Below are 19,165 nucleotides of genomic sequence, written 5' to 3'. Positions count from 1 at the left end.
AAAGAGCAGGAGTTCTGGATCCTGCTGTTTAGATTTTTAAGTGCACACTGGAAATTCAATCTGCTAACTGAATTCATTAGCTGCCAAAAATGTCAGCCTCTTTCTCCCCACAGCCACTGAACTTCCCTCGCTGCTGATAGGGATTTGGAAACAAATAGAAAATAATTGCAGTGTCTTTGAAGAAAGGAGACAGAACAAACTGTGCAGAGCAAAAAACTTGCTCGAAGTTTAGCAATACAAAAACAAGAGAGACAATTTAAGGAGCAGAGCAGTGGTTATCACGTGTGCCCTCGGCACCACACCAGAATTCCCTCTCTTCTTCGGCCGGGGTCCATTGCAGAGCGGAGTGTTGCAGCAGCTGATACAAACAGAGTTCACTTTCCCAGGAGAGCAAAAAGACTGATATCCGGCAGAGGCTATCAGACAGGCTGCTGAAGATGCGCAGGATTTGCGATACATGATTCCTGTGACACAGAACAAAGGTTACTCAGCTTGGTACGAACCTAGCTTTCCTTTATAACATGACTCACGCTTGAAAACTGTTGCAAAACCAGTTAAATCTCCAAAGCAATGCTGGTGATTAAGCCACAAACCTGAGCTGGGATGTGACTACCAGCTCTGCACTGCAGGAGGATCATGGCCTCCCTTTCTGGCATTTTTTTCTTTTATTTAACTCTGGTTGGAACCAAAAATACTTGATTCACATAATGTACAGCAAAATGTATTTTATAACCAGAATTTTCCATGTTTTGGAACACATTGTTTGAATAGGTACAACTGGAATGCAGTTAGTTTGAAAATTACTTTTTGATGCTGAATGTGTCTGTAAGGTGTCTCCATAGCTACTGTTTTATATGCTCTTAATTTGCCTTTAATGTGTTTTTTTCCCTTTCTTGTTGCTTTGCCACACAGACACAAGTAACCAAGAGTAAAAGGAGAATGACTCTCAGCAAAACTTTCTTCTTCTCTACCCCACTTTTTTATTTTAAAGAAAAACTAGAAGTACTTTTCCAAGTAATCGCAGTTCTTGCTCTCTTTGAAGTTTAATGCTTCAACAAATAATTTCCATTTGGACAGAAATGGGTTTTCTGAATGTCTTTTATTTATAAATATGACTAAATTTTATCTATTTTAATTAGTTAACCTAATTAAATTTATAACTTCTCAAATTCTTCGTATCTGAAAAAAACATGTACATTCTGATGCACATAGCTGTTATTTTAAAATGTTCCATAAAGGCTATAAAATAAATAGTTGTCTTCCCCCTCCCATCCACTCCCAAACACAGCAGGAACCAGTTGCGGCAGTTCCACCTCTCATTGCTCTAAAATTTTCCCACAAGTGATACAGTAGAAATTGTGCTGGACAAAGGCATGCACCATCTACATACTGGAGGTTTGCTCATATTGTCTTGTGGTTGCAGAAAGAGGTAAATATTTCTAAGGCTAATAAAATCATGATTCCTTTAGAATATGGGATTCTCAAAAGGATTTTTCTTTTCCCCTCTGAAGGACATGGGACCAGGATTCCCTCAGACAGTGCCTCCAAACCCTGAAGCATGGTTCCATAACGTTTCCTAAACACACAGTGATTAAGATTTTTTTATTATTATTGAAAGAAATAAGGCAGGAAAGTAACCTGCAGGTACTTGTTAAATCCCCAGGAACTTCAGAAACAAGCATTGCAGCACCTACACCGTTCAGTAGATACTTCTGCAGTAGCAACTGGCACCACACTACTAAGTGCTGTGTGTAGCAGCAAAATACTCTTTACCTGGGTTATGTTCAGAAAGAAGGATTTCCTGCCTTCAGAGGATCTTAATTAAAGCAGTTCTTTTGTACTGTCACTACCTCGCTGCCATTCAAACAACGTGAGGACTTCTCTGCTTTTTGTTGTCCCTCCCGCCCCAAATCTGAACTCTGAGATGTGTTTTAAGGCTGTCAGGTTAAACTCATGAAGAGAAGCCCTCAAGACAGTATTAAATCTTTCTCTATCTCCAGTGAGCTTCAATCAATCAACACAGCAGGAGGAGTCTTTTCTCAGGAAGGTAGAGGAGCTACAGGCGGCTCTAACCGTACCAGCGACGGCTGACTGATCAGGAGGCACAATATTGGTGTAGGTCACAAAAAGGAGAGCTCTGGCCCTGCTGACAAACCATTGCCAAGGGGCCTCGACTATGCTGCCATCGATAGGCTTGTGATACTGACATCTCAGTAGATGTCTCCCACAAAGATCTGGTATTTTGTCCAAAGTCTTCCTACAGCTGAGGCAGACGTGACCCTTCCCATGGCTGCAGTTAACTTTTTTCTTTCCCTTTCTCTCCTGAAAAAAAAGAAGTCCTGCATTCAGAGGAACTAAGCACAGTGGTTGTTTTCCCCCCTCTAATCCAGCACCTCTTCATCATCTATTCCTTCCCTACAGCTACAGCCACCTGCCTAACTCAGCCATTCCTCAGTCTTCCATACACAGCAGCAAATCTCAGTTTTCTCCTCAAAGCCCATGTCTGCCAAAAGCTTTTGACATTGGCAGATTTGCTACCCCCATTGTTTTATAGATCATTGCCTGTCTATTTCTTTTTTTGTGGGATTCCTGCAAGGCCCTGTTCTCAACAGCAAATGATTTAGCAAAGTCCCTGAAAATATCATATACCTTGCAATATTCCTGTAGACTAGGAGATGAGAGCTGTACAGTGCTGTGAACAATTAGGCAATGTGCTCAGATGCACGTTTTTCACCTGACAACTCCAGGAGACCTCTCCTGCAGAAATCGAAGTCCTGCAGCATAACTCCAGGCATTTACAACAGCTCTGTTCTACCGGATAAATTCCACAGAATAATCCTGAGCTCTTTTTAAAGTCAAACCCCAATATTCCAGCACAGACCAGAATTTTACAACTTCAGCACTGGAGTTTCACACACAGATGGACCATGTTCATGCATAAATAGAGAGAATAATCTCACCAGTAATAAAATCCCATTGTAATGCTTCTCCTGTGTCTTTTCTGTAACTATTTTTTTCCAGTTGGAAATTCCACTCCCAAATGATTGTTTACTCCCATTTCCAGCTATAATCTGAATTGTAACAAGATTCTTGACATAATTAAAAAAAGTCATCACTTCCATCAGTTTTTCAATAGCTACTTAGTTAAGACATCCTCCATGGCCAAGCTTTCTTTTTTCTTTAAATACTTATGGATCCTTTTCAGCTCACAAATGAGATGTTATTGTACACTAATTAAGCTTCCAAGAATTTATGAAGCATCAGGCGTGAACTAAACTTGATCAGGATAAAATGGCTGTCCCTCTTCTGTAGTTCTGTAGTATCTTTATGGCAAGACATAATGAAAATGAAAACAGGCATAGAAGATTAATGGAAAAAGAAAGAACATCACTACTACAAGAGTGGCATTTTTAGAACATTTCAGCCACGATTTCACTTTTTTGTTTTTTTTTTTTTTTTTTTTCCTTGAGTGTCAAAAAGGAATGACACTCTTAACTGTATGATTTAAAGGCAGGAAAATACTCTTAAGCCTTCTTCACACCGTATTGTGATTCCAGTGAAATAAATTGTGGTAGAAAATAAATTAGCACAACTGACTTCCATGATCCAGTGCCAGAAGCACTACCCCTCTTGCCCCAGCAACGGCTTAATATACCACAGCTACTGCAGTTGACCACTGGCTTAGAAATCCTAAAGGCCCGGGAGCAGGCTGTCCCCACATGCTGAAAGATAAGTCAGCGCAGAAGAGACCAGCCAGGCTGACCAGAGAGCTGTGGCTAGAGCTCAGGAAGAGAAAGAGTGTTTATAGCCTTTGGAAGAAGGGGCGGGCACTCAGGAGAACTGCAAAGATGTCGTGAGGCTGTGCAGGGAGAAAATTAGAAGGGCCAAAGCCCAACTGGAGCTCAATCTGGCTATTACTGTCAAAGACAATAAAAAATGTCGTTATAAACACACAAAGAAAAAAAGGAGGACTAAAGAGACTCTCCATCCTATATTAGATGTGGGGGGAAACAGTGACAAGGGATGAGGAAAAGGCTGAGGTACTTCCTGCCTTTTTTTCCTCAGTCTTTAGCAGTTCGACCACTTGTTGCCCCCTGAGCTGGTAGATAGGGAGAGGGAGCAGAATGGAGACCTCATAATCCATGAGGAAATGCTTAGTGACCTGCTATCCACTTAAATGTGTGCAAGTCTATAGGTTCAGGTGACATCCACCCAAGGGTACTGAGAGAAGTGCTAATCAGGATGTTTCCATCATTTATCAGCAGCCCTAGCTATCAGGGGAGGTCCCAGTCAACTGGCGGCTAGCAAATGTTTCGCCCATCTACAAGAAAGGCTGGAAGGAGGATCCAGGAAATTACAAGCCTGTCAGTCTAACCTCAGAGCTGGGGAAGCCCCTGAAGCAGATTATCTTGAGTGCCATCACAGCACTTACAGGGCAATGAGGCGATCAGGCCCAGTCATCAGGGGTTTATGAAAGGCAGATCTTGCTTGACGAACCTGATCTCCTTCTACAACAAGGTGACACACTCAGTGGATGAGGGAAAGGCTGTGGACGTGATCTACCCAGACTTCAGTAGGGCTGTTGACACCATTTCCCATGGCATTCTCCTGAAGAAACTGGCTGCTCAAGGCTTGGATGGGTGTCTGCTTTGTTGGGTTAAAAAACAGCTGGGCCCAAAGAGTCATGGTGAATGGAGATAAATCCAGTTGGAGGCTGGTCACTAGTGGTGTCCCCCAGGGCTCAGAACTTGGGCCAGTTCTCTTCAATATCTTCATCGATGATCTGGATGAGGGGATGGAGCACACTCGCAGCAAATTTGCTGGTGACACCAAGTAGAGCAGGAGTCTGGATCTGCTCGAGGGTAGGAAGGGTCTGCAGAGGGATCTGGATAGGCCGGACCGATAGGCTGAGGCCAACTGTATGAAGTTCAACAAGTCCATGTGCCAGGTCCTGCACCTGGGGCACAACTACCTGTGAAGCACCTCTCCTGTGAAGGCAGGCTGAGGGCATTGGGGTTGTTCAGCCTGGAGAAGAGAAAGCTTTGGGGAGACCTTGTTGTAGCCTTTTAGTACCTAAAGGGGGCCATATAGCAAAGCTGGGGAAGGACCCTTTGTCAGGGGGTGCAGCGATAGGACAAGGGGTAATGACTTTAAACGGAAAGAGGTGAGATTTAGAGCAGACATCAGGAAGAAGTTCTTCACTGAGAGGCCCTGGCACAGACTGCCCAAAGAAGCTGTGGCTGCCCCATCCCTGACAGTGTTGAAGGCCAGGCTGGATGGGGCTTTGGGGAGCCTGGGCTCACAGGAGGTGTCCCTGTTTATGGCAGGGGGGCCGGAATTATATATTTAAGGTTCTTTCCAACCAAAACTATTCTGTGACTCTGTGAAATGCCACTCTCCTTGCTCCAGCTAATATACCACAGCTACTGCTGTTTGCCCACTGAGCTCAGGTAGGACAACAGCATCCTTTCCACATTATCTGTGGAAAAAGAATTGCTTTTTTATCACAAGGATGTCCTTCCTCATACTCGACACTTGCAGTGGTTTATTTTAGTGTTGAGCCAGTTCTGAGATCTTCCGGCACCATCTGCCACCAGCAGTCTGAACAGCAGACAGTGCTTCAGAGTGGTTATCTGCCTCGTAAGGCTCATACCACAGACAACTGCTAATTACTGGATATTCTTGCTTGAGCAATCAGCTTGATACTGTCATTAATGCATCACATAGAAATATAATTGCCAAACTTTGGGGGAGCTCTTCTTCTATCTACAAATGTTTTGAATTTCTGGCTGGGTAAGGACAGCTCATGTTTTGCACTCTGCTTTTATCGGGACAGGGTCGTTCCCAGCTACCTACCCTCAACAGTTTACACTGGTGCACAATTACTGTATGTGCTGTGCATTCTCTTGATAGCTGAGTACTGAGTAATTCAGCCTTTTTCACTGATTCAGCAGGGCAGCGTGTGCTATGCATATGCATAGGTACTATAAAGATGTTTTACTATAAAGTATCTATTGCTGACAGATTGATTTTCCTTCATTTTAGCCTCAAGGCCTGTGTGGTTGGCTGAAGATGCACTTTACCAGTACTTTTAAGAAGAGAGGGGAGTAGACAAGGCTGGAGTGCCTGTGTGACAGTGCAGTAATATTCCACCCCCTCTTCTTCCACATGCACATACTAAACATTAAAACAAACAAAAGACACCAACAAATAAACAAATCCAACACTCTGAGGTAAAACCAAACACTGACAATTTACTCCTGGACCGAGCAACCTGCCAACCTTATGCTTCTCTCTGCCCCATCTGATCATACATTGAGAGAGTGTGAAGGCCCAGAACTATTTCTGCAGCATTTCTGCCCTATTCCATGCAATTAAGTGATGAAGGTAAAGGTCCTGAAGGCTGTTCCATAGCTCCTGTTTGCAATATCGATTTTCTCATCAAGATCCACACTACACACACACACCCCAGTACTGTATTGCAATGCTCAAAGCCCCTGCTTAGCTGCTGTCTAGCTCCACACATCCACACCCTGGTACTCTGTTTCAGTCCCATGCAGATGCATTCAGTCTTGATAGCAACAAACAATTGATGCTACAATTTATTTAAATCTAAAACATGAGAGTTCTTCCACCTACCCTGTCTGCAAAGCTCAGTGCATGTTGTCTCCATGTTGAGTAGCAGCTAAACATGTTTCTGGGACAACAACAAGGTGACATCATACCTACCTCCTTCTTACACCGTATATAAAAGACGTTAGAATATCCAAACATTTTTCCTACTGCTTTTCTTACTGCTTATTAGGCACCTCAAATTCTTCTGTTACAGAAGGTACAGAGAAAAAAGAGCAAGTCTGACCCACCAACCTTAGAGCCAACCCTAATCCTAACAATAGGTAACTTTGCTTTGCACCTGTACACTCAAGACCGTCCTTCAGTAAAAGTCTTTGAAGCCAAACTAGGCAACTAAGATACCACCCCCAAGATCCATGACCTCATTTCCAAAAAAGACAGCCACCTTCCCACTTGATGACCCAACTACTCTTAACCTGTTTCCTGCAAAGATACACCTCAGCAAGAAACTGCTGCACTCTGCTCTACACCAGAACTGGCTATGGCCTCTTGGCCACAAAACTGGTAGCTGTAAGTTTAACTCACACCAAACACACAATGCTGTTTACCCCAATGCGAACTCTTTCAAGCCAAACATTCCACCTAATGGGCTATGACTGACAAACCCCCATTAAAAACAAAAAAAAACCAACACACTTGCTCCAGTGTTTTGTACATATCCAACTCTGTAGGCATGAAGTCATATTTGTCTTCTGCAAGTCCTTCCACAATACTGCTTTAGAGAAATCTTCTCTGTGTACTCCAAGCATGCAGGCTGCATCAAATCTGCAGTGCTGGAAGAAACTCTGTGCCAAGCAAGGGTTCAGGAACAAGTCATCCTTGAGCAGTCACAAAATCCCCTTGTCCAGCTTGGAGTAGGAGGTGTGGATTTACACACAAGCACAGCTTCAAGCATGTAGGGAAGTTCTGTATCTTAGGATAAGTAACTTAAAAAAGTTAGCAGGTAGGCGAACATAAATTTTGAGGTGTACCATTAACAGACTTTGGCAGAAGTTATCCCCTCGTGTCTTTTAATCTTTGTCTGTCTCCTCCAAACAAGAGGTGGAAAACTGGCCAACAGTGGGCACCTCGTATTACAGCACACACAACCCCTGTGAAACCTGTAATAGTTATCTAGTATTAGCATATTTTTATGATTTGCCTGCCATTTGTTTCGTGTTATTTTCATGTTCATAAAGACAAGCCCGAGGACCATGTGTATGAACTGATACTCCTCCTCTGTTACAGTATCCCCAATAGCTCCAATTATCTTATTTCGCAGCAGTCAACGTTCAGTCCTGGTAAGTCTGCAAGTTTTCCTTTTTGTTGTGCTTGGGCTTGTTGTCTTGTGTGCCTACCCACACTTTGACTTTGGTTTCGATTATATATCAACCTTTATTTCTTGTCCTAAACTGTCATCCCTCCAGTTGAGTGAAATTCAGCACCCAGTAGGAGTTATAAAAGTTCTGTGATGTATGCTGAAACCTAAAACGAGAACTTACTCTACAGCAACACGTAAACATTTAATACCCTTTTCTGAAGAACATAAAATATACAATGTGACTATTTCTGGATTTTACTGTACCAGTAAAGTTCAAAATTGCATTCAAAATATAAAGAAATACATTTCTAAGTTCTAGTTTTCATATTAGGTTTTATGCCCATCTTTTTATGACATCAGTGGTTTTGCCATTATAATTGTCTGCTCCTTAGCTAGAACCTGCTTGCATACTTCATACAGTGACAGAGGCAACAGTTCCCATTGTGATTTGCTGCCTTCTAGAGACATAGATTATGTTTCAATAGAAACGTTTCGTCTAATAAGGTTCTAAATATCTTAGAAAGTGACTGAATGTTGGAAAGGTAACATTCTTCCAACGCTGTGCTTCCATGCACAGTCATGGTTACAGCTGGATCATGTTTATATTGGTTTAAAACAGAATTTATGCTGGGGAAGCTTAATTTATTTATTTACGATTGCAAATGCAAAGTTAAGAAGAGAAAGTTTAAAGTATAACCACTGTAAAGTATGACCATATCCAACCACATCCTCTGTGCTTCATTTTGCACAAACTCTTTCTATCCCATCTTCTCAACTTTCTTTCTGGAGCTCATGAGTGGGTTAAATAATTTGTACCTTGCTAGAAATTCTCATGAAATGTACTAAATGCCTTATAAACAACTAATTAAATACTACAAGCAAGGATAATCAGTGTTCTTTAGTTGAAGAAACTTAGGCACTGAAATTAGGTGACCTGAAATCTTTTACAAAGCTGGGACACATACTTCCCGATTTTTAATCCTGTGTTTTAGGACCACAGCTATTTCATCCCTATCTCCTCCCTTTGATGTGTTCAGTAGGCAAGATAAAAGCATATCCATGTGATTAGACTCTTATGGAGTACATAATTCTGAAAGAAAAAAAGCAAACCGAAACCTACCTGCTCATATTAGCATATTTTCATCATAATTTTCAGCGAAAACTCACAAATCCTCCTACAGGATCACAAACCCCCCTATATCTGGTGTATTTTAAAATTATTTTTTGTGCTTTTTTGTGGAAAATAATAGGAGGTTTTTGAAAATGAAATAATGGCCTCCTCATTCTCCTTCTGACCTGAACTTCCACATCATCTTGCAGAAATTAAAACATTTTAGAAGAAAACTGGATAATCGTTGACCGACAGATGACAGCAGTCTGGATTACCATGCTATCTCTTCGTAAATCGTGCCTTCTAATCCTGGTACTGGAAATCTGAATCAAAACTGCACTTTTAATGACGTAAATAACAGCACAAAGTAGCCTTTATTACTGCTTGCAGCATCACAAAGCAGAAGCAAGGCATTCAACTGCTTAAAAATGCATAGACAGAGAAAGTTAAGTACAGCTGCTAATGCTGGTATTATCAAGTATTTTTTAAAGCCACTGGAGGCTACAAACCAAAAAGCAAAGCTCAACTTTCACCTGCATGTCTAATTCTTTTGTTTCCTACTGTCCTTATTAATTTCTCTGCTCACTAATGGGGACTTAGAGCCAAGCATTAACACATTCGTTCTTTCAAGCAAAGCTGGTTCACAGTTCTCCATCATCTGTATGTTCATGCTACAACAACAACAAAAGGAAATGCCCTGGATATCAAGACCAAAATATACTTTATCTTCTAGCAAGAGAGGTGAACTTGGACTTCACTTTCAGGATTGTGTGTCAGCATTTTTCTTGACACAATCCGTATCTGCTGAAATGAAGTGGAAAGCCACAGTCCTTTACACCTTTACAAAATTATATACTTTTGTAGTAAGTCCCATAAATAATTTTACATGCAAAATGTCTTGATACATCTTACTCACTGATGATCTTGCCAATTTCACTGGAATGTCCCACATGTTTATACTGGTGTGCTACTATGGTGCTAATGGATTTTAAAAATCCATTCAGCTTTTATAGCTTAGTTATTTTATACCTACAGTTTTATAACCTGTTCAACTTTAGAACAGGCTTGGCCTGTTTATTTGTTTATATATATTTTCCCCACATTCATAGCATCATTGCTAATTTGGCAAAGTAGGTTACACCAACCCTTCCAATAAATGTCCAGACTAAAAATGAAAAATGGAGATGAAAAGAGTTTAGATCTAATAAAAATGCATTTGCCTACATTTTGATAAAGTCACTGGAAGCTACGAGAAGTGATAGGGTCAGTCCACAGGGAAGGTTTTGGAAATGCAGATCACTTGTGTGTGAAGTGCAGTAGTCTTAAAGGAGGTTTAAAAGATACCAGGCTGTGTGCACTGTATCCTCCCCAAATTCAATTGTATACCTTTCATACAAGTCTGAGAAATAGAAAAACATAAAAAGCTATTGTCCATGTCCGGTGAAAAATGAAATTCACTGGACCAGTTACCACAACTTCCTTAAAATAATACAGCCCTTCATCACTTTTGCACTTGGATATTTGTCATGACTTTTGAGTCATAAACTACTTGAACTGTTAACTCTGCCATTACTCTTGTGTATTTAAAGACAGTTAAAACAGCAACCTATTAAGTACTGTCCATAATTTCTCCTTAGCTGATGCACTTAGTTCGGTTCATCATGTGTGTCTGGAAGTTTTCCAAGCAACTCAAAGATTGGAAACAATTTCCTAAGAAAAGCTTTGGCATCTGGAAAGTGTTTTTGAATGGAAATATATCCACAGCTCTAAGTTTTCAGCATGCAGTAAAAATTACCAACATATACTGTATGCTTTTTATTCAAGCCAGCATCAAAAACAAATAGCATGCTTTCAGTATTACTGTGTCTTCATTTCATCAGGTACCCAACAGTAGGAGGTATGATGCAACAACTGTCACATGCTAAGTTTTTTTTAATTGTCAATAAAGATTGTATTACACTTTAATTTTAAAAACATATCAAAAGTTGAATTGTTTTGATAAGCCTTGGCCAAAAGGGACAGCATGGAAGGAAAAAAAGATTCACTGCCAGCTCAGTGTATGTTCCTTACTGTTTCTAAACGGATACTGGAGATACAGCTATTACCTGAAAAACTTTAATGTCTTCAGAATTGCTGTAGGGATTAAACTGTGTTTGCTATTTTAATCATTTAGTCAATACATGTGCACCAGAGTATAATTTCCCCTTGATACAAATGTGCAGTTAGTATTAGTACTAATGGATGCTACGCATGAAAACAGAGAAGAGTATGCGCTTCTGTAACCCTGAACAGCCACACACAAAGCAGCTTAAGCATGGCAGCAACACAGTAAGATTGAAAAATAAATAAATCATAGGTAGAAAACTTAACGTAGGCCAAATCATGGCACAACTTAAGACACTGCTTTCCTCTGCTGGATAAATCAAGTAACTTGGAAACCAATACTGAAGAAAGTAAAGAAAAAAAAAATTACAACAGTGAGATGATCATCTTGTTCCTGATGTTCCCATGCACTACTCTTAAGCATACAATTACAGTAATTGCTTTAATTACATTGCAGGATGATTACATACAATGTAAATACATTAGAAAGGTCATTGTAAACCAAACAAATAAGAAGTTTCTTATTGCAGATTAATAGAAGCAATGAGCTTGTTTTCCAATTCATTTGCAAAGGGAAATTCATAAACAATCTTAGTTTTATATATACAGACGTTATAAAATATCAGCCTTGTTACTGCACATCCTTCCCCCCCCCATAGTAAGAAAGATATTTTGTGAAAGTATGTTCACTGCTACATTACAGCACAAAGTATACTGTTCAGAACATTTACATAGGCAGGTTTACTTACAGTAAGGTCTGTGAAATTTGCATTTGCTGCCTTCTGCGTTGATGGTCTCATCCTTCAAGCTCAATTCCTTTCTGAGCTATTCATATTGCAACTTTCATTTTGCCCTAAGTAGATTTTAGATCAGCTTTAATGCTCAGAGGCTGAGCTCTTGCCCTAAGTAAAAGGTAAACATTAGGTTTTCTATGACGTATATATAAAAGCACATATATATTATAGACTCATATAACTATCATCAAGATGTTTCATCTGATCCCAGTACACCATGGGATTTCTTTGTCCCTACTTACATTCTAAAATGAAGCAGCATGGAAATTTCTGAGTTAAAAGCCTATGGAGGGAAAGGAGAGAGGCAAGCGGGATGAGGGGGTCTGCCATGGGTATTTCCACAAAGTATCTGCACGTGGAATTATTATAAGCAAGAATTCCGATCCTTTGTCAAACATTTCATTTATGCTGTTTTCAAACATCAGCATATCCAGCTAAATGCACTGGAAACTTATCCCTTATGTTACTTTCTATGGGACAAAAATTACTTGGTGTAGTCTTCAGTGCCACATCCCATGTTCACCGTTCTTCCCTCTAAAAGTAAAAAGCACCGATAATTTAATCTCTAAAAAACAAATAATAAATTAACAAAGTAATTTGTAAGATTCTGCTTCACAGGCAAAATACTGTCCTTCTGTCTATCCCACTGCAGCAGAACATTAGCATAACTGCATAAAACTTATGCCAGCAAAAATTTTAAATAAAACTCTGCTTAAAGTGAGAAAAATATTTTGTCATTTACTTGACAAAGTCTCTAATTCTGTGCACTGATAAATCCCGAAGTGCAACTAAATATAAATTGCCATAGCAAAGCGCATCTTTGCAGGGGAGACAGTTATCCTAGTTCCACGTTATCACTCAGGTACATACTTAATTACTGCTGGATTCTCATTTCATTTTAAGTTGTGCACTGAAGCAAGTTTCTACCCAACAATACCAACAGCTGGGATACCATGCCCGCCTATCTGATTCAAAACATAAGTGACAAATACCTGCATTCTGAGCTACTCCCATCAGAGGCTGTCACAATAATAGCTGCTTTTTGAAGCACTGGCTTAGAAATGTGTCTAAGCTGCTGTTACTTCTGTCTCACCTGAACCTGAAATACGCTTTGTGAGATTGGCTCTCCAGAAATTGGGAAAATGTTCTGAGAAAATAGTAGTATTTGAAGCACTAACCCTAATTTATAGCAAATGAAGAAGGGTGGTTTGTTTAACTACAGTCGGACATAAGGAATAATTTACAACATAAATGAAAAAACTGCATAGTCAAAGTTCTCCACTGAGTTGCTTACAGAAGTTTAATACAGAACTGAGGCTGAACCATCCAAGTGTTGCTGCCTGACTAAATAGGCACTAACAAGTACCCCAGGAAAAAGTCACTGGCTACAAGCTGGGGACTGTGTTGTAGGCACACCACAAAATGTAAGTGGGCGACCCCCTTCACTGCTAACCAGACTGATGCATATTGCAAAGGCCGGGTGACTGGATCAGTAGGCTACTGATTTAGACCATGAACTCTACCTCAATATATCGCATTCAACTTTTAAATATGGTTTAGAAGAACTTAACATTTTGCTTACTGACACAGCTATATTTTACTAAGGATAAAAGTGGGTTAGTCTATAAAAATTAAATTACACTCCTTTGGCTGTATCTAGTCAAGAGGAAAAACTCTAATTATGAGATTGCATTGTCAAATAAATGCAAATTCTCATTTTTCATATTCTGGGTTAGAAACTCGAACTCAAATCTATTATAAATTAAAATCAATATTTGAAACACTTCAGCTTTCAGTGATAAGCAACAACTGAAAAAACCCACAGTTATGAGATGTATTGGTAGAAGTAGAATGAATTATTAAATAAAACTTGTGAGAATAAGGCATTTATATTACGCACATTTAAATATCAATTAGGAATAAAAACAATAAAGGATGATGAACTGAATTATATCAGTTTTACAACCCATTTTCTCTAGAATTGACTGAGAATAACAAACTATGCTCACAATGTAAATTTCACTCAATTTGAAATACTTAGGTTAAAAATTGTAAATTCCAGCTTGTGAATAAATTTAAATCTCGCAGCTTCAAATGAACAAGGACTGCATTTACAGAAGTAAATTAAATAAAATAGAACAGTAGTACCTGCTATGCACAGCATGCTAGTTATCTCCTAAAGGGAAAATCCAAGTACCAGCCCAGAGATGGTATAAAATTGCACAGAAAAGAAAAATACAACTTGCAAATCAATTTCTTCGTAGGAGTAAGGTCAAGTTGTTATGCATCTCTGGATGTCTAAAATCTATTAAAACTGTTCCAACTAGCATTTTCAGTGTGTCACAGCCACACTGGCCAGATTGCAGTCTTGTTTGCTACTCTGTGAGAAGGAGCATGACCGCCTACCCTCTGGTACATGTGGCACACAAGAGGCTGTCTCCCAACATACCCGCAGGTGTGCGCACGCACATGTGCAGCGCGCTTATCCAGAAGCGTCGTGCTTCAACATGTGAGTGGTTCCCCTGACTGAAAACACTCCTCTACCATCCACCTGAAGACATTACAGCAGTGTTCCTGGAAGGCTGACACACTCTGAGGTAGCACTGAATTGAAACATGAAGGACCCCAGGAAGATATTTAAAAATATAAAAACACGCATGCAAATGTTAAGAATTAACTGAGAACAACTGACTATTGTTAAGGACAGGTATTTTTACATTTGTCTACATACCATATTGACAGCACTTCAAACCTCCATAGCATCAGCTCAGACTGATTAAAATTATTATTGAATCTTTGTTGTGTAGACAGCAAAACCTTCAAATATTCATTTAGAGGTGCTGAGACTTTCAAAGTACCTAGCAAGCCATAACTATCTCACATCATCACCATCTTTCACAAGTAAACTTGAAATAAAATACTCCAATAAAATACAGCTTGAAGAAGACTAATCTTCCTTTAAACACGCATCTTTTTCTCTACACTGGAGAGCTTCTGAATACTGTACAGAAACAGGCACTGTGCATGATGTTACCCAGGATGATACAAAGTGCCAGCAGCTCAGCTACTGCTGAACAGTTAACAACTGCTAGTATTTTCATATTGCTCGTAATGCAATGATCTGCAGCTACCAGCACAAGCAGCACTAGCTAATTGATAAGCACCTTGAAAATACTGATGAATGGTTCCCTAATGCAGAAGAACCAATGTTACAGTTCAAGACAGAGGCTGCACACATTTGCTAGGAAGAGAGGGACTCCCCTGTCCCTGAACGACTCGCTGAGGAAGGACATACTTCAGCTGGATTTATATGAACAGCATAACAGTCCTTTACATCAGTAACGTCCGTGCTCTAAAGCATTACCCTCGGCTGCAAGCTGTTATGCTACAGAGAGCAAGTTCTCCTTAAATCATGGTTAAGTCCAGTCCTGCCTTTTGCTCCATAAGCTTACCACTTGGTACAGGGGTCACATCTACATGGAAGCGTACCAGTGCTGTTGCTATCTTACCCTTCTAATGCCTAAAAACACCTTAATTGCTGTTTGCAGTAAAAGCAGGATGATACAGAAACTCCAGCAAACACATTTCCTCATCATCTACCCAGCCCCGGAGTCCCTAATAAAGCTGTAGTCTTCTACACATGCAGAAAGCTACAGAGCAACACGGTGTTCTGAGAGTCAGGGCAGCTCTCTAAAAATTTCAGATTTCTTCCATGAGGCTGAATAGAAAAGCAATTTCTAGCACAGCTCAAAAGACAATAGGGTTGAAAAGCAGAATCACAGCTGGTTTGTGAACACATTTATCTCCAAATATGCTAACTCAATATTAATTACAGTAAGGGAAAAACCTCCTTAGACTTAGAAAATGAGCATAGCAAATACATCCATTTATGCCCTCCCACTCTGCCCTGAACTCAAAAAAAAATAAAAAAAAAAATAAAAAAAAATTGTTCAGTATATTCTTCTCTCCCTTTTGCTTGATGTTTTCCTTTATGGATGAAAGCAAAGATGACTAAACTTTCCTTCCCTTAAGATAAAGCTTCAGAGTATATGAATTGCTAGAGTAAATAAAAGAAAGGAGGGAATTATTAATTTAATGCTCTTTCCTTACATCTCTTGGGGAAAAAAGCCATGTAATTAACTGTAATGAGATTAAACTAACTTGTTGTTATTAATTTCCCAGTGCTGGGAAACTAAATCTGAGACCTATAAGACTGCACATTAACAGCTTTATCAACATTTGGCTTATATCCTTCAGTTTTGACACCAGTTTTAAAGGGAAATGATTAACTCTATTGAGTTGCAAAGTCACTCTGAAGCGTAAGAAATTGAATCAGAAGTCTCTCGGAGGGAATACCACATTTATTTGCAGCTGAAGACTGTGAAAGGGTGGAGCAAGAAGCAACAAATCCTGCCCAACACCAATAAACAGGAGCATAATCATGACATTCTTACCAAAACTTTTCTCCATGACTTCTTTCTGACACATATCTTGAACATTCACTGTACAATTCACAATAAACTCTGGAGAAGAGCAGTCATTGTTCAGCTGGAACTCCTCACACTGGTAGCACTGTATTTGCAAACCAAAACCTGGAACAGACAGAGGTTTGCTCAGAATAGTAATAATATTAGAGGCAACCCAATGTGTGGCAGAAGTCCTGCTTATCCCTTTCTCTCTGCGTTTCACTGATCTTAACAGCTCTGCAGCTCCAAGCGGGACTTCGGCACAACCAAAACGCACCCAACGCGTCTCCTGCTTCCCGGAGGCGATGCCCGGTGCGCTCAGCACCCCGCTACGAGCCGGCTCCGTTCCGGGGGGCTCCGGGGAGGGCGGGCAGGTGCGTGCCCCGCTCCGCCGGGCGGCAGCCGCCAGCAGGCGGCGGGGACCCGGCGGGGACCCGAACGGCTCCGCACCGTGCCCTCAGCCCAGAACCGCCCGGCTCCAGGGAGAGGGACCCCTGATCCGCGCCGCCGGGTTTCCTTCCCCCCTAATCCAGTGCAAACGGTTTAATTACTGTTTTGCCACGCGCAATTACAGCCGCAGAGCATCCTTCACCTCCCGCTTTCGGCATGCCTCCGTCGGGGTGCCTCGCCCGGCAGCCGGGGCGCCTCCGTGTGTGTGTGTGTAGGGGGGGCAGCCCCTTACCTGCAGCCAGGCACAATCCCCAGAAAGTTGCGGCGAGGAGGAAGAGCCGCATCCTCCCGGAGCCGCGGCCGCCGGGCTGGCGTGCAGCGGTCGCGAAGGGGCATCAGCGGGAGGGAGGCGCCCCGGGAGCGCTGCTGCCGCTTCCCCGCCGCCTTGCGCCGCGCTCAGGAGCCCCGGGAGCCTCCCCGCCTGCCTGCCCGCTCCAGCCCCGCCGGAGTTGAGCGCCGAGGCTGGCGGCAGCCGTACGAGAGGCGAGGGCTGGGGGGCGGCTCCCCCCCTCCCTCTCTCCCTCCCTCAGCACCATGTGATGCCGCCGAGCCGAGCGGGGCGGGGAGCGCCGACGGGGAAAGTTGCGAGAGGGAGGAGGGAGCCCCGCTGCCGCCGAGCCCCTCAGCCCCGCTCCTCCTCCTCCTCTTCCTCCTCCTCCTCCACAGGTGGCGGAGCGGGGGCCGGCCCCACGCGTGTCCCGCTCCCTCCGTTGGGGACCGGAGCGTGACGGGCGAGACAACGGCCGCGGGTGGCCGCGGGCTGCCGGGCGGTGCGGAGCCGGCCGCCGCTGCCCCCAAACGGCCGCGTTGACGCCTCTGTGGCGGGGCGGGGCGGCCGGGATGGATGGCAGGAGGCAGGGACGGAGGCACGGAGGGAGCGGCGGGGAGCCGCGGGGCCGGCAGCCGTTGGCGGGGCGAGGCGGCTGAGGCGGCGCGAGCGGCCGGAGCCGTTGGCGGGAGCCGTTACCGGGCACGGCTGAGGCGGCGCGAGCGGCCGCGGCCGTTACGGGACCGCGCTGAGGGAGCCCCCGGCCACCCCCCCCCCCCCAGGCACTGTACGCCACCAGAGGCACTTATACAAGAGGAGGTTTTATTTAAGAAAGACGTCTCGATGAAAATTTCTTAAAAGTCGAAAAAGACGATGCGAGCTTACGGCCGAAATTACTTAAAATATAGCAAATTGCACAAAGTATTAACACTGATGATACAATATCGTTTCAAAGATTAACAGGCGTGTGCTAGAGAAACTGTCGAGTCTAGAAATATCCCAAATATATCTAGTTTACAGATCACTGTACAAAAAGCAGTTATAAATACTTCACATCTAGAAAAAATACACGGAACCTTTGAAATAGACTTTCCCTTACATATAAACAGCCTCTGTAGAAAAACAAAACCGAGACACACCAACCCTCCGAGATATGCTGGAGCTGGCGCTGGGTAGCACCCACATCCTCCTTACACGTACCACAAACAGGAGCGGAGTTCCAATTTTGAAAAATTATTTAGCATTTACGACTTAATTAAGACCAAATGGGGACTACAAAGGATAGCATAATATGCTACATTCAGAAATTGATAGGAAATAATTACAGAGGAGGCAGAAGTAGAGAAACTTTGTTGCTGTCAGAATTAAAGACGCTTGTGTAGTTCCCATTCAACAAGCCTCCCATTTGTGTCAGCAGTGAATTACTCCGGCCCTGATCTTTCAAACTGTTACGCAGATGATTTATGAAGTCAGTGCCAGCAGTATCAGGCCTTTTAATCTATTCATTTTCTTGCCACGTCAAAAGTCAAAAACCTTTTGAAATAAGACATCTGTTGTGACATTGTAGTAACCGAAATGCACATTTCCCTAGAACACGAGTATGGAATTGCACTAAAAATGAAAAATAAAAAATGTTTCATAAAAGGGACTCCTAGAAAGTTTATTACAGACGATTTGGCAGGCTCAGGTTTATGGTCACGCAGTGTTTCTACATACAGTTTTAAGACTAGAACAATTATAAATCTTTTTTAAAAAATCTACCAACTTTTCTTGTTAATATTAACATCAAGTTCTTTAAGTTAGTAATCTGCCATTACAGGAGCATAGCACCAATTTAATATTTATTGCTGTCATTTCTCCCTACAAATATATTTTCCCCACATATTTACATCTATACAAATATTCAGAAAAGTGCAAAATTAAGCCTTTTTTTTTTGTGTGTGGAACCATTTGTTGTGTTCAGCGTTGAGTCTCCTGCATCGCGGCGAATGCAGTCCTGCCTTTCTTATTGCTGTTTCATGAGAAAAAAAGTCAGGAATA

The 19,165-nt window shown here is 42.0% G+C and overlaps 1 protein-coding gene across 1 annotated transcript; it reads right to left on the bottom strand.

The window, feature by feature from the left end:
- Positions 1 to 228: 228 nt before the first annotated feature.
- LYPD1 (LY6/PLAUR domain containing 1) lies at positions 229 to 17,141 on the bottom strand (the record flags this gene model as incomplete). The annotated part of the gene is made up of 3 exons (XM_084289208.1): positions 229 to 464; positions 16,396 to 16,533; positions 17,090 to 17,141. 3 exons carry the CDS (start codon positions 17,139 to 17,141, stop codon positions 229 to 231), a joined length of 426 nt encoding a protein of 141 aa, XP_084145334.1.
- Between the last annotated feature and the right edge of the window lie 2,024 nt (positions 17,142 to 19,165).

Source organism: Netta rufina (assembly GCF_964035555.1).
Source record: "Netta rufina genome assembly, chromosome: 6".
Lineage (NCBI taxonomy): Eukaryota > Metazoa > Chordata > Aves > Anseriformes > Anatidae > Netta > Netta rufina.
The sequence above is the reverse complement of the archived record's forward strand: the minus strand, read 5'-3'. Positions and strand labels throughout refer to the sequence as shown.